Here is a 19,741-nt window from a genome sequence, read left to right as displayed (position 1 = left end):
GGATTCTTTACCACTGAGCCACCTGGGAAGTCCAATATATGGTTGGGGGCATGTAAAATGATACAACCATTGAAAAAAGACAGTGGAGTTTCTTGTAAAACTAAGCATCTCTGACCTAGCAGTTCCCTTCCCAAATATTTATGCAAGAGAAACAAAAACATTAGTCCATCAAAAAAGCTCTGTGCAGGTATATTCATAGCAACTCTATCCACAGTAGTCCCCAGCTGAAAACATCTCAGATGTTCATTAGTAGGAAAATGGATAAGCGGTGTTATATTACTCAGCAATAAATAGCAATGAATTGCTCGCATATGCAGCAACATGAAAGAATTTTTTAAATACCCTGAGTGAAGAAAGTTTAACCCAGAAGAGTACATGCCACGTGATGTAGACTGAATGTTTGTGTCCCTGCCCCCGACCTGCCCCTCATTTACTTGTTGAAACCTAAGCCCCAGTGTGATGGTATTTGGATGTGGGGGTCTTTAGGAGATTAAATCATGATGGTGGAGCCCCCATAAATGGGGTTAGTGCCCTTATAAAAGAGACCCCAGAGAGCTCTCCATCTTTCTTTCTGCCACAGAAGGATACAGCAAGAAGGGGGCCAGGAAGCAGATCCTCATCAGACATTGACTCTGTGCCTTGATCTTGGATTCCCACTCTCCAGAACTGTGAGAAAGTGTTTATTGTTTAAGCCACCTAGTCCATGGTATTTTCTTTTCAGTAGCCCAAAGAAACTAGGACAACATATGATTCTTTGAAGTTCTAGATCAGGCAAAATTAATCAGAGCAGCTATTGTTGGGGTGGGGGGTAGTAATTCATTGGAAGGAATATGCAAAATTTTTCTGAAGTCATGAAAATTTTCTATACTAGGCAGAAGTGTGGGTTACTCAAGGTATGTGTTTTTTGGAAGCTCTAACTATATAACTTAATATCTGTATTTCATTGTATGTACCCCAATTTTTAAAAGACATTGCCCACTGCTGTCTAGGACAGTTTATAATGGCTACTGGTCTGTAGGAGACAAAAAAGTAACTAGACCAGGAGTAAATAAGGCAGTGACTAAGTCATGTCACCTGACTGATTACTGGATCTTTGAAGGTCACAGTGTTACCATGGCATAGAGACTCTGAAAACCGCTGTGAGACCTTTGGAAGCCCAGGGGTTTCTTGAAGACTTGTGCAAAGCAGAGAGGAGTGAGCAAAGAGAAAGAAAGACAGAAAAAGAAAACAAAAGGCTTCCAAATGAGTTTAGAAACCCAGGTTCCAAAACACAGAAGAAATCAAATGCTAAGGGAGGCAGCCAATAAAACCAAAGTCCAGAGCATAAAATCATCCCCAATACAATTAAACTTCTGGAGCAGCCTGGCACAGACTTAAAGATAAGTATTCTGACGATTCTCAGCAAGAGCTCTGAAGAAACAGTATTCATAAAAAATCAAACAATAAAATATTTTTTATTAGCGTATAGTTGCTTTACATCGTTGAGTCAGTTTCTGCTGTACAGCAAAGTGAGTCAGCCACACACGTACATGTCGCCCCTCTTCCTTGGATTTCCTTCCCATTTTGGTCACCACGGAGCACGGAGTAGAGTTCCCTGAGCTATACAGTCTCATCAGTTACCTCATTACTTATCTACTTTATTTATCTGTTTCATACACAGTATCAATAGTGTGTATATGCCAACCCCAATCCATCCGTCCTATCCCTCCTTCCCCCTTGGTATCCATCCATTTGTACTGCATGTCTGTGTCTCTATTTCCGCTTTACAAGTAAGTTTATCTTTACCATTTTTCTAGATTCCACATATATGTTTTAATGGGTGACATTTTGTTTTCCTCTTTCTGTCTTACTTCACCCTGTATGACTCTAGGTTCATCCACATCTCTGCAAATGGCACAATTCCATTCCTTTTTATGGCTGAGTAATATTCTGTGATGTATATGTACATCACAGCTTCTTTATTCATTCCTCTGTTGATGGACATTTAGGTTGCTTCCATGACCTGGTTACTGAACAATAAAATATTTTAAGTGATACTTTAAAATGCAGATGTAAAAACAACATGGATAAATGTGAAAAAGAGCCAGTTGCAAAACTTGGAAAATACTTACAGAGCTATTGACATTTTTAAAAAACCCACCTCAATTGAGTATGAGTCTAAACAAGACACAGAGCATGGATTATTGTATTTGAAGATAATGCTAAGAAATGAACCCAGACCTCAGCATGCCAAGACAAAGATGATGGTTTTGGGGCTTCCTTGGTGGCTCAGCTGGTAAAGAATCTGCTTGCAATGCGGGAGAGCTAGGTTCAATCCCTGAGTTGGGAAGATCCCCTGGAGAAGGGAATGGCTACCCACTCCAGTAGTCTGGCCTGGAGAATTCCATGGACTGTATAGTCCACGGGGTCACAAAGAGTCAGACACAACTGAGCGACTTTCACGCTCACACACTTTAAAAGCATGAAAGGCCATGGATCTCCAAAGGGAGACACTATAACCGTCCATACACGTGCTTCTTCTCAGTCATACATTTGAAAAACTCCCCTTCGGTGTTTTCGCCTAGGTTGAAAATATTGAAAAAGACAAAAGCGAGTGAGGACCTCCTTAGTACTCCCAGGGGACCTCCCCCAGCATGGGCTGTGATCCAGGGATCAATACTCTATGGCTATGGTTCTTCAACAAAGCAGACACGTTTCCGCCACATTACGGTCTTTTGTGTTCTTGGCTCATCTCCCCTGAAGAGTTAAAGACTTTCTGGATAGTTTACACGGAGAATAACAACTCAGCGTACTTTCTCTTTGAGGGTGGAAATGGAAGTGAGGTCGATTGATCACAGAAACGAGAGGGAACAGGCCATTACAGTTTAACCAGTGTGTAAAGAAGGCTCTTGTGTAACCAGCTATCTGGACCCTTCTCTTCGGAGAGTTTGGTTTTATAGCGAGTTGCTGTGGGGATGAAGCTTTATAGCTTGGGAGTCCTTGTCGCCACCGTCCTGTTCTGTGGGGAGCATGCCTTCGCCTTTCAGAGGTAATCCGCTGGGCTCCTAGGTGGTGGTGGGTTGTTTTCCCCATTTGCTTGACCCTCTGGAATCTAGTCAGTGCCCTGGGCTAGGGAGCAAAACATTCGAGTCTGAAGGTCACCTCTTCCTGAAACTTTCCATATGTTGCTCTTCCAAATTGTAGACTTCAGTACAATAAGGCTCTCACTAGATCTAGGGTCTTTTTTTCTTTTCTGGCTCTAGTTTTATTACTGAGAAAACTCTGAATGATATGTATATTCAGCAGCTATGCAAATTAAAGAAATTGAGTCTTCTGATTTTTTTAAAGTATTTAACTACTTGTACCTTAACACTTCACATGATTTATATTTTTCTTGTCTCCACATATATGATGTGTTGACTGCGGATGATTTATTTATTTTCGTACATGGAACATGGGAGGGGAAGAGGGTAAAGTTATCGCACTGGAGGTCTGGGCTGTGCATGGGTGTTCAGCATGGAACACGAAAGGAAGAACAGGTGTGGCATAAGAACACATGTGTGAACATATCTAGTTCTTATTTTGCTTGGCAGAGTGATTCCCTTAGGACTTTCTACTATAAACCACTCAAAAGTACTCTAGCATATATAAACATGATGTAAATACTTCTGAGGCTATACACATTATTGTTATTAACTAGTCAGTTTTTAAGCTTTTCAAAATTGATATTATTTCCTTTGGAATTATCTTTTTAAATTTTTCATTTATTTTTTTAGTTGGTAGACAATTGCTTTACAATTTTGTGTTGTTCCTGCTATACAACAACAGGAATCAATCATAATTAAATATGTGTGTGTGTGTGTGTGTGTGTATCCCTGCCCTCCTCAGCCTCCCCCCTTCCCCTCAACACACCCCTCTAGGTCATCACAGAATGCCAGGCTGGGCTCCCTATGTTATTTAGCAACTTCCCACTATCTATCTTACACATAATAGTGTATATATGTTAATGATCGGAGAAGGCAATGGCTTAGCAGCAGCAGCAGCAGCATGTTAATGATATTCTCTCAATTCATCTGACCCTCACCTTCCCCTGCTGTGTCCGCTAAGTCTGTTCTCTGCTAGGTTCATCAGTACTGTTTTCTAGATTCCATATGCATGTGTTAACATACAATACTTGTTTCTTTCTTTCTGATTTACTTCACTCTGTATAAGAGGTTCTAGGTTCATCTGCTTCACTACAACTGACTCAAATCTGTCCCCTTTTATAACTGAGTAATACTCCATTATTTAAGTGTGCCACAACTTCTTTATCCATTCATCTGTCAATGGATATCTAGGTTGCTTCCGTATCTTGGCTACTGTAAATATCACTGCAATAAACATTGGGGTATATGTGTCTTTTAGAATTGTGGTTTTCTCAGGGTATATGCCCAGTAGTAGAATTGCTGGTGGAGAAAGCAATGGCACCCCACTCCAGTACTCTTGCCTGGAAAATCCCATGGACGGAGGAGCCTGGTAGGCTGCAGTCCATGGGGTCACTGAGGGTCCGATAGGACTGAGCGACTTCACTTTCGCTTTTCACTTTCATGCATTGGAGAAGGAAATGGCAACCCACTCCAGTGTTCTTGCCTGGAGAATCCCAGGGACGGGGAGCCTGGTGGGCTGCCCGTCTATGGGGTCGCACAGAGTTGGATACGACTGAGGCGACTTAGCAGCAGCAGCAGCAGAGTTGCTGAGTCATAGAGCAGGACACAACTGAACCGACTGAGCATGAACGTATAGTAGATCTATTCCTAGTTTTTAAAGAAATCTCCATAATGGCTGTATCAGTTTACATTCCTACCAACAATGCAAGACGGTCCCCTTTTCTTCACATCCTCTCCAGCATTTATTGTTTGTAGATTTTTTTTGATGATGCCCATTCTGATTGGTGTGAGGTGATACTTCATTATAGTTTTGATTTGCATTTCTCTATTAATGAGCAATGTTGAGCATCTTTTCATGTATTTATTGGCCATCTGTATGTCTTCTTTGGAGAAATGTCTGTTTAGGTCTTCTGCCCATTTTTCAATGGGGTTTATTTTTCTGATCACCAAGTGTCAAGTAACAAATTCCACCACCAAAGAAGGATTGTTAAGAAATTGACACAGAAGTCAAATTGCTAGGGTAATTGGTTCCTTATATCTCTATGTAGTATCAAGAAATGAGATGGCTATGATTTCTAAGGTTCTTGCTAGTTTGAATATTGAATTACTTGGGTAAAGGATATAGTTTATCCAGGTAATTGGATATTACTTGGGTAAAGGAGAGGGATAGAAGAACTGCTATCAACACATCCAACCTGGATACTGTAGGCAACGGCAGCATCATTCCCAGAGAGGGAAAGGGGAGGAAGTGCACGAGGATTTAGCTTCTGTGTTGTCCCAGGCACTAGGATAGGCCCTTGGGAATGTTATCCTGTTAAACCCCCCAAATCCTCCACTCCAGGGATAGTTTCCCTGACATTCTACAGAGGAGGAAAATAGGCCTCCTGGGAGAAGAACATTGGCCCCATATCAAGCAATAAAGGTACAGTTTGGACTCAATCCCATTTTTTCATCATTTCAACTCTTTTTACTGCATAGCACTGCCTCTAAAAATTACAGAAATTAGGAAGAGAGCCAATTTGAAGAGGTCAGATTTAGTCACAGTGAGACGGCACAGATGGCTGGTCTGGAAGGTAGCCTGGGAGATGGGCTAGTGTTGGGGGTCTACGGCAGCAGGTATGATGGTGACCTCAGGGCTTCTCAGGTGGCTCAGACAGTAAAGAATCTGCCTGAAATGAAGGAGACCTAGGTTCAATCTCTGAGTCAGGAAGATCCTCTGGAGAAGGGAATGGCAACCCACTCCAGGATTCCTGCCTGGAGAATCCCATGGACAGAGGAACCTGGTGGACTATAGTCCATGGGGAAAGAATGGACATGACTGAGTGACTAACCCTTTCACTTCACTTCACACTTTTAGCCCAGCCCAGCCCCGCCTAGGACAAGCATCATCACCGCTGGCTGTGGCAGAGTTTGGTGGGCTCACCTACAGACCCCCATCTGTAGCCTAGAGTGAACTTAACTCCTTGGTAAGACAGCCATTAGCAAGATATACCAAAGCTTGAGCATGTTTTTACAAAATGAGTAAGTTTATAATAGTTCAGTAGGACTAAATATTAAAGAAATACACTGAAAGAAAGTAGTAAATGAATGAGGAAAATTCCCTCATACATGGCTGTTCTTACTTTTTTTTTTTTTTTTTTTGCTTTGGTTTGGTCAGAAAATTTGTTCAGGTTTTCCTATAAGATGTTTTAAAAAAATCCAAACAAAGCTTATGGCCAACCATATACTTTAACATCTGATTGGTTGTTGGTCAGTCCCTAGGTTGTGTCTGACTCTGTAACCCCATGGACTGCAGCAAGCCAGCCTTCCCTGTCCTTCACCATCTCCCAGAGTTTGCTTAAACTCATGTCCATTGAGTCGGGAACGCCATCCATCCATCTCATCCTCTGTCATCCCCTTCTCCTCCTGCCTTCAATCTTTCCCAGCATCAGGGCCTTTTCCAATGAGTCGACTCTGCACACCAGGTGGCCAAAGTATTGGAGCTTCAGCATCAGTCCTTCCAGTGAATATTCAGGACTGATTTCCTTTAGGATTGACTGGTTTTATCCTCTTGCTGTCCAAGGGACTCTCAAGAGTGTGATTGATACTTATGCTTGAAAAGAGGGAAGAGACTATGACTATATCTTAATCAAATTATATTATATTGACAACACTTAATATTTTGTGCCTACCATGCAGGTTCCCAAGTATTGGGGGAGGGAGGAACTGCAGCTTTGTAGGCAGATGCGTATCTGATTCTTGGGTTCCATTCCTCCACTAGAAATGAAATCACAAATCTTGATTCTGAGTAAAAATAATTTTTTTTACCAAATGTTTCTGAGCATCACTCTTCCAGGAATTGTCTATTACTGAAGCTAAAAGAAAAATCTAATTTTATTCAGGGTGACAGACTTGGATGAATTATTTCTGGGGGTAAAATTTATAACACCTCCTAAAAAGAGCTAGAGGTCTGGCTTTTTTCTAAACCTGCTCTTTGTTATCGTTTTCTTGGCATGATCATTTTCCTAATAATGCTTAGTGTTCAGGCAATGTCTGAGTGGCTGATTTGTAGGTGTGTTTTGATAAATCTCATCAGTGAAATGCTCTGGAACGGAAACAAAAAAAGTTTTAAAGGCATAAATACCATATGCCAAAGAGAAAGGCAGCCAAAAAAAAAAAAAAAAGGTCTCCATATTCACTTGCTTTTAAAGGCCAAACACTATAAAGGGTAAAAATAAAATACTAGCAAGAATCTTGTAAACAGTCGTTAATTGCATTGTGTTCTGATTACCTAAGTGCAGGCAGTCAGCTGAGGCTATTTATCTGGAAAGAGGAAATGAAAAGAAGTAGGAAGAAAAGAAGGACAACGAATTGGAGAGTGAAGAAGGGTTGAGGATTAGAGGGCTTTTGAATTATTAATAGACGAGAGGAAGTGTTCCTTCTGTTGACTTCATATACTATCTGCCACCTGGAGACCAGCTTGTTCTCTTTCACTTAGCTCCCACTGATATATTATTTTCATCTTAGAGAACAGGGCACTAGTAGCTTTAAAATGCTGTAATGCAGAAAACAAAATTGCAGCCTTGGGCTATGTTCTGCTGTTCAGAGGCATCTCACCAGCTTTTTAAATTACAAAACAATCTTTCAGAGCTAAGGCAAGGGTGAACCATCCCTGTAAACCATACACAGGACAGACCTTGAGCAGCATAATCATATTCTTAGAGGGGACTCAGCAGTTCAGTTCAGTTCAATTCAGTCACTCCATGTGTCCGACTCTTTGCGACTCCATGGACTGCAGCACACCAGGCTTCCCTGTCCATCACCAACTCCCAGAGCCTGCTCAAACTCATGTCCATTGAGTCCGCGATGCCATCCAACCATCTCGTCCTCTGTCATCCCTTCTCCTCCTGCCTTCAATCTTTCCCAGCATCAGGGTCTCTTCCAAGGAGTCAGTTCTTCACATCAGGTGGCCAAGTATTGGAGTTTCAGCTTCAGCATCAGCCCTTCCAATGAATATTCAGGACTGATTTCCTTTAGGATGGACTGGTTGGATCTCCCTGAAGTCCAAGGGACTCTCAAGAGTCTTCTCCAACACCACAGTTCAAAAGCATCAATTCGTCAGCGCTCAGCTTTCTTTATAGTCCAACTCTCACATCCATACATGACTACTGGAAAAACCATAGCTTTGACTAGATGGACCTTCGTTGGCAAAGTAAAGTCTCTGCTTTGTAATATGCTATCTAGGTTGGTCATAGCTTTTCTTCCAGGGAGCAAGAGTCTTTTAATTTCATGGCTGCAGTCACCCTCTGCAGTGATTTTGGAGCCCCCCAAAATAAAGTCTGTTACTGTTTCCATTGTTTCCCCATCTATTTGCCATGAAAGGATGGGACTGGATGCCATGATCTTAGTTTTCTGAATGTTGAGCTTTAAGCCAACTTTTTCACTCTCCTCTTTCACTTTCATCAAGAGGCTCTTTAGTTCTTCTTCACTTTCTGCCTTAAGGGTGGTGTCATCTGCGTATCTGAGGTTATTGATATTTCTCCCAGCAATCTTGATTCCAGCTTGTGCTTCATCTAGCCCAGCATTTCGCGTGATGTACTCTGCATATAAGTTAAATAAGCAGGGTGACAATATACAGCCTTGAGGTACTCCTTTCCCAGTTTGGAACCAGTCTGTTGTTCCATGAACAGTTGAAAAAGCAGGAAATGTTGCCGAGGTATTAAAACTCAGGAGCTGGAAGGTTGAATTTCAACCTCAGGACTGCTACTTGTCATAAGCAATTTGAGTTGTCTTTGAGCCTTGGTTTAAAGTGACCTGCTGTTTCACTGTGCTTGTATTTTTCACTCTATTTTTGATGCAAGCCTTCCCCCACCACCAAATAATTATTGCTTAAATCCTGTAACTCTATCCCTTCAGAGATGTCATCAAAACATATCTTTATTTTTCATCTCCCATTCCCCCCAACATATTCTACACGGCAGAGTAACCTTTCCCTGCCCTTCCATGGAAAGTTAGAAAATTCTATGGCTTTTTAGCCCTCTCTTAATTATCGACTGGGAGATTTTTGCAGAAATGCACACCTATGGTGATTTTTCTTTTGGCCAGCCAAAAATTAATTCTGTTAATCTACTAACACTTTGCAGGTTATTACATTCAATAGTTATGCCTGACACACCTGTGGTGTCTAATTTTTGTGAAATATTGTCTTCAATCCACTCTTCCATAGAAGTAAAGGAGCATTCTTCAGCACTGTGAGCTTCATTTTCACTTTCTTTATCAGAATCAGTCACTAAGGTTTTTTGTCTTTTTGTGGTCTAATATTCACATTGTCTGAATCAGAACTATCTTCTGAAGAATTATCATCTTCATTAGTATACATGTTGCTTGGACAATCAGAGAAAGGATATGCATAAAATTCACCAAAAAATTCTTCTTCACTTAAAATTTCACAATGTGTCATTTTTGAAATTTTTTCACTTATAATATACACTGTGTGTGTTATTGGCTCAGTCATGTCTGACTTTTTGCAACCCCATGGACTGAAGTGCACCAGGCTTCTCTGTCCATGGGATTTTCCAGGCAAGAATACTGGAGTGGATTCCCATTTCCTTCTCCGGGGGATCTTCCCGACGCAGGGATCAAACCCTTGTCTGCTGCACTGCAGGTAGATTCTTTACCATCTGAGCCACCAGGGATACAAGGTTGGAACAAAAACCTAACATAGCAAAATGTGAATGGGAACAATAATCCTAAATTCTGTAATGAACCCTTGATTAATCTCCAGCTCTAACACCTTCGCATGGTGATGTTAATTGTATCACCCTCTACAGGTAAAGTTACCTGTTTCTAGTCAGTTGTGATTCCATCTTCAATTCTAAGAATCTCGCTTTTACCTCCAGATTCTTGCCACTGTAAGATCTCGCCACTCCTTTAGGTTGGCACTATTGGATGGCATCTGAGCAAAAACTGCATCCCATGAAGTGATTTTTCTTTGGATTTTATTTACCAACCTGGACCCTTTTGGCTCAGCAGTAAAGAATCCACCTGCAGTGCAGGAGATGCAGGAGATGTGGGTTCGATCCCTGGGTCTGGAAGATCCCCTGGAGGAGAGCATGGTAACCCACTCCAATATTCTTACGTGGAGAATCCCATGGACAGAGCAGCCTGGAGGGCTATGGTCCATGGGGTCAGAAAGAGTAGGACATGATTGAAGCAACTGAGCACGCACACATAGACAACTGGAGGCCAGCCTTTGCAGGTTTAGCTTTTCTCAGATTTAGCTTTCTCAGGCACCAGTCCTTCTGTCTATAAATTTGAGGGCTGGCCCATCATCCTCCCTAGTAGGCTGAGTTGAAGGAAGTAACACCCCCAAACTTTATCCCTTTGGGAGAGTGGGAATTGAGAGAATCGCAGCAACTTGTTGCAAAGAATGTCAACTTAAAAATAAATGCACAATGTGAGAGTCTCGAGTTAAGTTTTTTGGGGGGCACAATGAGGACTGCAGCCCAGGAAAGCTCCAGAGAGCTCTGAGAGAGAGCTCTGAGAGAGCACCCCAGAGAGCTCTGAGAAACTGCTCCAAATAAGTGGGGTGGGGGGTGGGGGGTGGAGTTCAGTGTATCTGTGATTTTTGGTGAAGTGGAAATACATGCAATCAGGCACATATTTTTTCCAGATTTCTGCTGGTTTTGTGAAGCCTTTGCTAGTCATGAGGAGCAGCTGTTGCCTGTTGCCATGAAAGATTTTGATGCTTTTTTAGATATGAGGAGATACAAGAACTGGGCTCTTAAATCTGGTCTGGAGAACGTCTAACCATCTGAAGACCTGTCCTGACCATTTTTCCAGTTTGCCTCGTTTCTCCTCTCCACCCTGAACTCCCTTGGCAGGGGTTGAAGGTCAGCAGCACCTGATTTCATGCTTATAGAAATAGATGGCAAGCACCCTTGGCAAGTGCCAATTTGTAGTTGACAGAACTATTTTCACAAATCCTCCTCCTCTCTCCCCTATGACCACTTTTCCTGGTCTCTAAGTAAGGGGGCACAGAGCCAGGAAATGGATTTTCAAAAATGGAAGGCTCGACATAAGGTGCTCTCATTACTAAATGAGACGAAAGGCCCCCATCTTGAAGTCTGGCTGAACAGGAAGTCTGGCTGGGTCAGGAAGCTCTTTCCCTGCTCTGGTTCCTGTTGCCAATGATGAACCTGAGTTTGATGCAAGCAAGACAGACCTTTATTCAATGGTCAGAGGATGGAGAAAGAGAACTCAAACTCCAAAGGTACTTTCTCTCTCAAGGGAGGGGAGTACGGGAATTTAAGGGTTAAGAGGCAGCCTGGTCATTAGGGCTCAAGGAAGTGGGCGGAGAATTCCCTGGGTGGAGAATTCCCTGGGTGGAGAATTCCAGTGCCAGCCCTCGTGCAATCTAATACTCCTTTGAACCCAGCAAGAATTGTGCCAGCAGAGTACAAAGACCCCCTTCCAGCGGAGATCTAAGCATGGTGATGAAGCAAAGTTAACTCCAGGACTTTATCTGCGTGGGCGTGTTCTTGTGGTCAAGTCAGAGCTAGTTGGAAGTGGTTGACCCTTGTATGTCTCAAAACACAGCTGCAAAGCACCTCTGCCAAACTCCAGTACTTCTGAAACAAACTCAGAGAGAAATCAAGGCCAGGACAGCCTTTAGCCTATTTTGCCCTCTATCTAGGATCTGGCCTGTTCAGTCTGGTTTTGTTGTGGGCCTTCCTAGCGTCCTGTTGACAAAACCCAGGTAGGCTGTCTGGTTAAGACCAGTTTCTGTGCCTGGGGCCTGGGCTACATAGCATCTGACTGACCCCATCTCATTATTTGATTCTGCTGCATTGCCCTTTGGTCAAACTGGAGATAGGAAGAGTCCAGCTCACCACAATTGGAACTTGAATGTATTGTTATATTAGTGATATTATGGTAATTACATATTAATGGATGGTGTTACATATTAATGGTAAATTTATACCCCCATCATTGTACTCCTCCACATTTTTTATTTTTCCTTTTGTTGACTCATTTTAGTACTTTCTTGTCCCTTAATACATTTAAAAATGCCCAAGCATCTTATCTTCTAGTCAACACAAAATTTCCTTTACATGGAACTGCAATTCAACCTCTGTTCGAATAATGAAGAGCTCGTTGTTTTGTAAGGCATTGTATTGCATTGTTAGGTTAACTTGTAAGGAATTTCATTTTAAAATTTAGAAGTAAATTCTAAAAGTATAATGATTTAATTATACAAATCCTCACATCCTGTTTTTAATTGAAGTATAGTTGATTTTACAATATTGTGTTAATTTTGGATGTATAGCAAAGTGATTCAGTTATACATTACATATTTTTCAGATTCCTAGTTTATAGGTTATGACAAGACATTGGATATAGTTCTCTGTGCTATGCACTAAATCCTTGTTGTTTATTTGTTTTATATGCAGCAGTGTGTATCTGTTTATTCCATACTCCTAATTTATCCCTCCTCCCACCTGTCCCCCTTTGGTAACCATAAGGGACGGTTAAAAAAGGGAAAACAAAACCCCCTTTGTTTTCCGTCTGTGAGTCTGTTTCTGCTTTGCAAATAAATTCATTTGCGTTATTTTTTAGATTCCACATATAAGTGATATCATATTCCCTGTCTGACTTATTTCACTCAGTATGATAATCTCTATGTCAATCCATGTTGGTGTAAATGGCAATATTTCATTCTTTCTGTACTACTGAGTAATATTCCTTTGTGTGTGTATGTTGTTTGTTGTTTAGTCGCTAAGTCGTGTTGGACTCTTTGAGACGGCATGGACTATAGCCCGCCAGGCACCTCTGGCTATGTGATTTCCCAGGCAAGAATACTGGAATAGGTTGCCGTTACTTCCTCCAGGGGATCTTCCCAACCCAGAGACTGAACCCACATCTCCTGTGTCTCCTGCATTGGCAGGCAGATTCTTTACTGCTGAGCCACCAGGGAGGGAAGCCAGTGTGTGTGTGTGTGTGTGTGTGTGTGTGTGTGTGTGTGTGTGTGTATCACATGTTCTTTATCTATCTGGTGATGCACACTTAGGTTGCTTCCATATCTTAGCTTAGTGCTGCTATGAACATTGTAATACATATATCTCTTTTCAAATTAGACTTTTCATCTTTTCCGGTTATATGCATAGGAGTGGAAATCTTGAATCATATAATACTTCTATTTTTAGTTTGTAAAAGAACTTCCATACTATTTTCCTTCATGGCTGCACCAATTTACATTCCCACCAAGAGTGCAGGAGGGTTCCCTTTTCTCCATACCTTCTCCAGCATTTGTTTATAGACTTTACCATGAGAGCCATCGGACAGGTGTGAAGTGATGACTCACTGTAGTTTTGCTTTTCATTTTTTAAATAATGAGCAATGCTGAGTGTTGAAGAAAAATTAATCTCTTTGATCTAAGAAAGAAACAAAAAATTTTATTTGAGCCAAGTTGAGTATTATAACCTAGGAAGAGCATCTCAGAGAGCTTGGAGGATGGTCCATCTGTTAGAAGTTAAGGCACGGTTATATTAAATATAAGTTTCTTTTGAGATAGAGGGTTGACTATTAAATGACATATTACTGACAGTTTACAAAATCCAGATCTATGCATCATCGTGACCCTTATAAGATCAAGAAGGAGTGTTATCTTTTAAGGAGTTGTCTTACTGATGTTAGGAGTATGTTGCTCTTTAGACAGGCATGTCTCCTGATTGGGGATAATTCAGATGAAAGGTATGGGGGAGAGAGGAGGCCAAAGAACAGAGAAAATTTTTATGTTTAAATTTTTCCTGTCCTGCCATAAAAAATTAATTTTATTTCACCTGAGTATCTTTTCCTGTGCCTGTTGGCCATCTGTATGTCTCCTTTGGAGAAATGTCGATTCAGGTCTTCTGCTCACTTTTTGATTGGGTTGTTTGGTTTTTTTAATATCAAGCTATATGAGCTGTTTGTATGTTTTATAAATTAACCCCTTGTCTGTTGCTATTTTTGCATGTATTTTCTCCTAGTCGGTAGGGTGTCTTTTCATCTTTTCATATAGTATTGTCTGCAGTCTGAGAGGATTGTGCCTCCAGCTTTGTTCTTTTTCCTCAGGACATATCCCTACTTTTTTATGAAAGTGAAAGTTGCTGAGTCATGTCCGACTCTTTGTGACCCCATGGACTATACAGTCCATGAAATTCTCCAGGCCAGAATACTGGAGTGGGTAGCCGTTCCCTTCTCCAGGGGATCTTCCCAACCAGGAATCGAACCAAGGCCTCCAGCATTGCAGGCGGATTTTTTACCAGCTGAGCAACAAGGGAAGCCCACTTCTTTATACTTCACTTCAAAAGAAATCTTTGATTTGGTCACTTTTTTGTTCAAACTTCCAAAATGGTACCCAGGATTTAAGACCTTCAGTGATCAGATCCTAGGCTGCCCATTTATCCTGGTTATATTTCCTGGTATATCCCAACGTGCGCCCCATATTCCTGCCCTCCTGGGTCACATGCCGTTTCTTGAACTCTGATTTTGTTTCCACTTACGCATCAGCACTTAACACCATTTCATCTCCAGTTCACTTGCCAAAATTCCATCTGTCTTAGTGTTAGGCCATTCACTGCCCATTCACCAGTCAAATCCTACCTATTTCAAAAGTCCAGCTCAGAATGTCTCCATCCTCTGACTACCCCAGGCAACAGTAACTTCGGATGTTACATTCTTATAGCAGAGTATTGATACCATTTGTATAGCAATTTTTCATGTTTTATCTCACACAGTAGGCATTTGTACTTCTGTGGGTTAGTTTCCCCAGGAAGCAGGCTCTGAGATAGAGATTAGCGTGTAGGGAATTTACTGGAATAGGATCTCAGGGGCAACATGTGTGGAGGAATAAAGGAAGGAGATACGAGCTGAGGAGGAATTGAACTGTGATGCAGTCTTAACAAGGGCCTCAGCTGTGCCTTCATGACAGATTCTTAAAGACATCAACCGTAAAGATGTCAGGATGGTTGGTCTAATGAGAACCTACTGTGTAACACAGGGAACTACTCAGTGGTCTCTGGTGACCTACATGGAAAGGAAATCCAAAAAAAAAGAGGGGTATATGTGTACATAATAGCTGATTCACTTTGCTGTACAGGAGAAAATAACACAGTATTGTAAAGCAAATAGACTCCAATAAGAAAAGGAAAAAAAAAAACACAACCCACCTCCGCATGCTTAACTATTCCTCTTTCCCAGTGGGCAGAGTGACCTGAGTAAACAGCCATAGCTTTCTTTCGGAAAGGACTGAGGAAGCACGTTCTCTCTACCACAGCAGGTCTTTCTTTGTGGGGAACCTGACTCCTCCCTCAGGCAAGAGATCCTGGGCTAAGAAGTGGCCAAGGCCTGGGAGCTGGACAGTGGATTGAGCGTTTTGACTAGATCAACTGTCCTTAGCCACTGACACCCTCCCTGACTTCTTTCGACTGTAAAGATTGAGCAATACCTTTGTTGGCTGCCCTCTTTCTTGCCCCTAAGAACTCTGTGTTCTCTTAACTAATTCCAGTTTTCTGAGGGTCATGTCCCTCTGGGTACCACTCTGACCTTGCTGCTTTTTATAATAATTGTGTCGATCGTGTTACATCCGGTTAAGCACTGCCACCTGGCTTTAAAGCAAAGCAATCTCATCATCCCCGTTGCTATCAGGACTTCTCTCTGTAGTGTCATCTCTGACCATCAGCCTTCAGCGTCTACTCCTACCTCCCCCGACTGGTTTCCAAACTAATACCTAGGGTTAAGTCATGACAGATCTGGGTGTCCAAGTGCTGAGTGTGTTAATAAGAGAAAAGATCTCTGTCCCTAAAGGGCTGCATTTGCCCATGATACTAGATTTGACATTCTAGTTAGAGCCTTGGGAGGTGGTGCTAACGTGACCAGGATGACTCTTGGAAGCTTGGAGAAAATAATGGCCTGCTCTAAGTGAACCAGGAATGTCAGAACTATTGTGGCAGATGTTGAAAAGGGGGATCAAAATGTTCCTAGGGCATGGGACTTCCCTGGTGGTCCAGCAGCTAGGACTCCGTGTTCCCAATGTAAGGGGGCCCGGGTTCCATCCCTGGTCAGGAAACTAGATCCCACGTGCCATAACTAAAGATCCGGCATGCCGCATTGAAGGCTGAAGATCCCATGTGCTGCAGCAAAGACTCAGTGCAGCCAAATAAATAAATACTAAAAAAAATTCCAAGGGCAGGATATGCCAGAATAAAAGTACTATGGAAGGCTAGGAAAGTCACCAGTAACTATGTTCCAGTGATGAGCCAGAGACATTTGAAAACAATAAAGAATGTGCTTGTGAGAGGGCCACCAGCATTGTTAAGAAGCTTGGTAGTGTTTTTTTTCACAGCCAGAGTAACTTTTTTAATGTGGTTTCCCCCTGATTAAAAAATAAAGAGTTCTTTTTGGTTAGAGAAGTAAACAATATGGAAAATTATACAATTAGGAAGAAAAACACTGAAATTTCATCACCCTGAGAAGATATCACATTCTGGTGATTGTTCTTTCATGCATTTCTCTATACATTTATGTGAAAGCAAAAGTCACTCAAAAAGTCATGTCCGACTCTTTGCGACCCCATGGACTGTACAGTCCATGGAATTCTCCAAGCCAGAATATTGGAGTTCCCTTCTCCAGGGGACCTTCCCAACCCGGGGATGGAACGCAGGTCTTCTGCATTGCGGGTGGATTCTTTACCAGCTGAGCCATCAGGGAAGCCCAAGAATACTGGTGTGGGTAGCCTATCCCTTCTCCAGCAGATCTTCCCAACCCAAGAAAGGGTCAAACCAGGGTCTCCTGCATTGCAGGTGGATTCCTTACCAGCTGAGCTACCAGGATAACTGTGTACAATTTCACATTAGTTGAGTATCATCTCTCATGTGGAAGTATGGAGACCTTTCTTTTAATAACAATCTTTATTTGCTCCCTCTACTTACCTACCCAGTCCAATGATGGTGGTCATTCCCCACCATCCAAATCAACGTTAACAACGGGCTGTCCATTTGTTTAGAACTTTTCTCCTGTTTTCAACACTTAATAATTTTCTTTTTGCTTTCCAACTTATTATTTTACAAAAATGGGATAATATTTAATACAATTCTCCACTTATTTCTTTCTTCGGTCTCTTAATAAATAACGTAAATCTCCCTTAGGTTAACTGTTCTATTTATTTAATTTAATTTATTTATTTGGCCATGCCATGGAGCATGCAGGATCTTAGTTCCCCTACCAGGAATTGAACCTGTGCCCCCTGCATTGGGAATGCAGAGTCTTAACCACTGGACTATCAGGGAAATCCCTTAAGTTAACTATTTTAAATTGACTCTTTCTTAATAACAGCAACAAAACATTCTAGAATGTGGAGACACCACCAACATTTAAAAATTCACTTACTGATAAGTGCTTGTGTGGTTTCTGGACTTCCCAGGTGGCACAAGTAGTAAAGAATCCACCTGCCAAAGCAGAAGACTCAAGAGACGCAGGTTCAATCCCTGGGTCGATAAGATGCCCCTGGAGTAGAAAATGGCAACCCACTCCAGTATTCTTGCCTGGAAAATTCCATGCACAGAGGAACTGGTGGGCTACAGTTAATGGGGTCTCAAAGGGTTGCACATGATGGAGCACTCATATATGTGGTTCCCAGTTATTGTTACTATGAATCATCCTGCAACACATATCCTTGGACATACACCCTTAATCACTGGTTGAAGAGTTTATGCTTAAATTGTACCAATAATTGACACAAAACCTCTGAATTTATTGTTTCTGTGAGCTCCTCTTTATCTCTTTTGATAATCAAGTCTCCATAGATTTATTTCTAGAATTTAGAATCCTTTAATCAGGCTTTTCAAAATAAACCATCCTCCACCCTGTTGTCAAAATTAGTCTTACAAATCACATGTCACATGATATCAGTTTCCTAACTCCTAATTGCCTACAAGATAAAGGCTAAATTTCTCACTGTGCATTGGAAAACTTCTCTAGGGGAGAATGAACGTCAGTTTCCAAATTCACTTCTGTTTGGCTACCATTATTCTCTTGCCCTAAACACTTAAATCCTACACTTGGCAAGAATAAACATCTTTCCATCTCCCAAACAATGCCCTCTTGTCTTCTGCCAGCCTGCCTTTCAACTGCTAACTTACCCAGTTGCCTCTTCCATGGAGCCTTTCCTAATAGTGACAAGCAGAAGTTATCGTAACCTTTTGAGCTTCTAGAGTTCCTGATACACGTTTTTGTTTTAATTTTTAATTAAAATTTTATCTGAAATATTTTTAGAGTTACAGAAAGGTTGCAAAGATATTAGAGAGTTTTTGTATATACTGCACCAAGTTTCACCTAATGTTAGCATTTTATATCATCATGGTATTATTTGTCAAAACTTGGAAACCAACATGGGTACTCTACTATTAACTAAACTGCATGCTTTATTTAGATTTCACCAGTTTCTCCACTGTTCTGTTCCAGGACCCCATACAGGAAATTGTGTTTCATCATGTTTTATATGTTCAATTTCTTGAGTGCATTGTTTTACATGTGTGTGTATATGTATGCACACATATATATTAGTTTTCAGGTAGGAGGAAGGGTAAACTTGGTTCCTATTTCTCCACCTAGAGTGAAGCAAAATCTAGCTTATTTAAAAATCTATGGTGAGATACTCTTTTATTTCAATATTTTGTTTCCTTTTCGTAATTACCTGGAATCCCTTCCCTATATAATTTATCTTATTTTCATTTTTTACATAACCTCAAAATCCTGTGTGTGTTTTTCTCCCAGGGGCCAGGTTTTATCTGCTCTTCCTAGAACCTCCAGGCAAGTTCAAATTCTGCAGAATGTTACTACAACATACAAGGTAATTTCTCCATCATTTATCTTCATATTTCGTATCTTCGTATTAAGTTTATGAAAGAATGGTGTGCCCTGTTTTCGCCTATGTGTTGTCTGACTTGTATATATACAGTTGGTATATACCCCTCTTCTTGTAATTTTCTCTTCTTTCCCCTAATCACTTGATTCCCCAAATAACACTTTGTTCATTTGTGCTATTAACTTTACAGCCAGTTAAAATAATAGTGACTTGTGATTGAAAGTGCAAACTCACAAAGATGCTACAATAACAGAAGTCAATAGATGTTATAGCAAACACCGTCTTCCAACAACACAAGAGAAGACTCTACACATGGACATCACCAGATGGTCAACACCAAAATCAGATTGATTATATTCTTTGCAGCCAAAGATGGAGAAGCTCTATACAGTCAGAAAAAACAAGACCAGGAGCTGACTGTGGCTCAGATCATGAGTTCCTTATGGCCAAATTCAGACTTAAACTGAAGAAAGTGGGAAAAACCACTAGACCATTCAAGTATGACCTAAATCAAATCCCTTATGACTATACAGTGGAAGTGAGAAATAGATTTAAGAGACTAGATCTGATAGACAGAGTGTCTGATGAACTATGGACAGAGGTTTGTGACATTGTACAGCAGATAGGGATCAAGACCATCCCCAAGAAAAAGAAATGCAAAAAAGCAAAATGGCTGTCTGGGGAGGCCTTACAAATAGCTATGAAAAGAAGAGAAGTGAAAAGCAAAGGAGAA

The 19,741-nt window shown here is 41.2% G+C and overlaps 1 protein-coding gene across 2 annotated transcripts in view; it reads left to right on the top strand.

The window, feature by feature from the left end:
* Positions 1-2,868: 2,868 nt before the first annotated feature.
* Positions 2,869-19,741, top strand: part of CPB2 (carboxypeptidase B2) — a 57,763-nt gene continuing 40,890 nt past the window's right edge. For both annotated transcript variants that reach the window (XM_019971243.2, XM_019971242.2), the window contains exons 1-2: positions 2,869-3,028; positions 18,918-18,993. In XM_019971243.2, coding sequence (XP_019826802.1) covers positions 3,010-3,028; positions 18,918-18,993 — 95 coding nt within the window. In that variant the 5' untranslated portion in view covers positions 2,869-3,009. The remainder of the gene's footprint in view (positions 3,029-18,917; positions 18,994-19,741) is intronic.

This window comes from Bos indicus, chromosome 12 (genome assembly GCF_029378745.1).
Source record: "Bos indicus isolate NIAB-ARS_2022 breed Sahiwal x Tharparkar chromosome 12, NIAB-ARS_B.indTharparkar_mat_pri_1.0, whole genome shotgun sequence".
Lineage (NCBI taxonomy): Eukaryota > Metazoa > Chordata > Mammalia > Artiodactyla > Bovidae > Bos > Bos indicus.
Note: the sequence above shows the minus strand (reverse complement) of the source record. Positions and strands in the feature narration are given on the sequence as shown.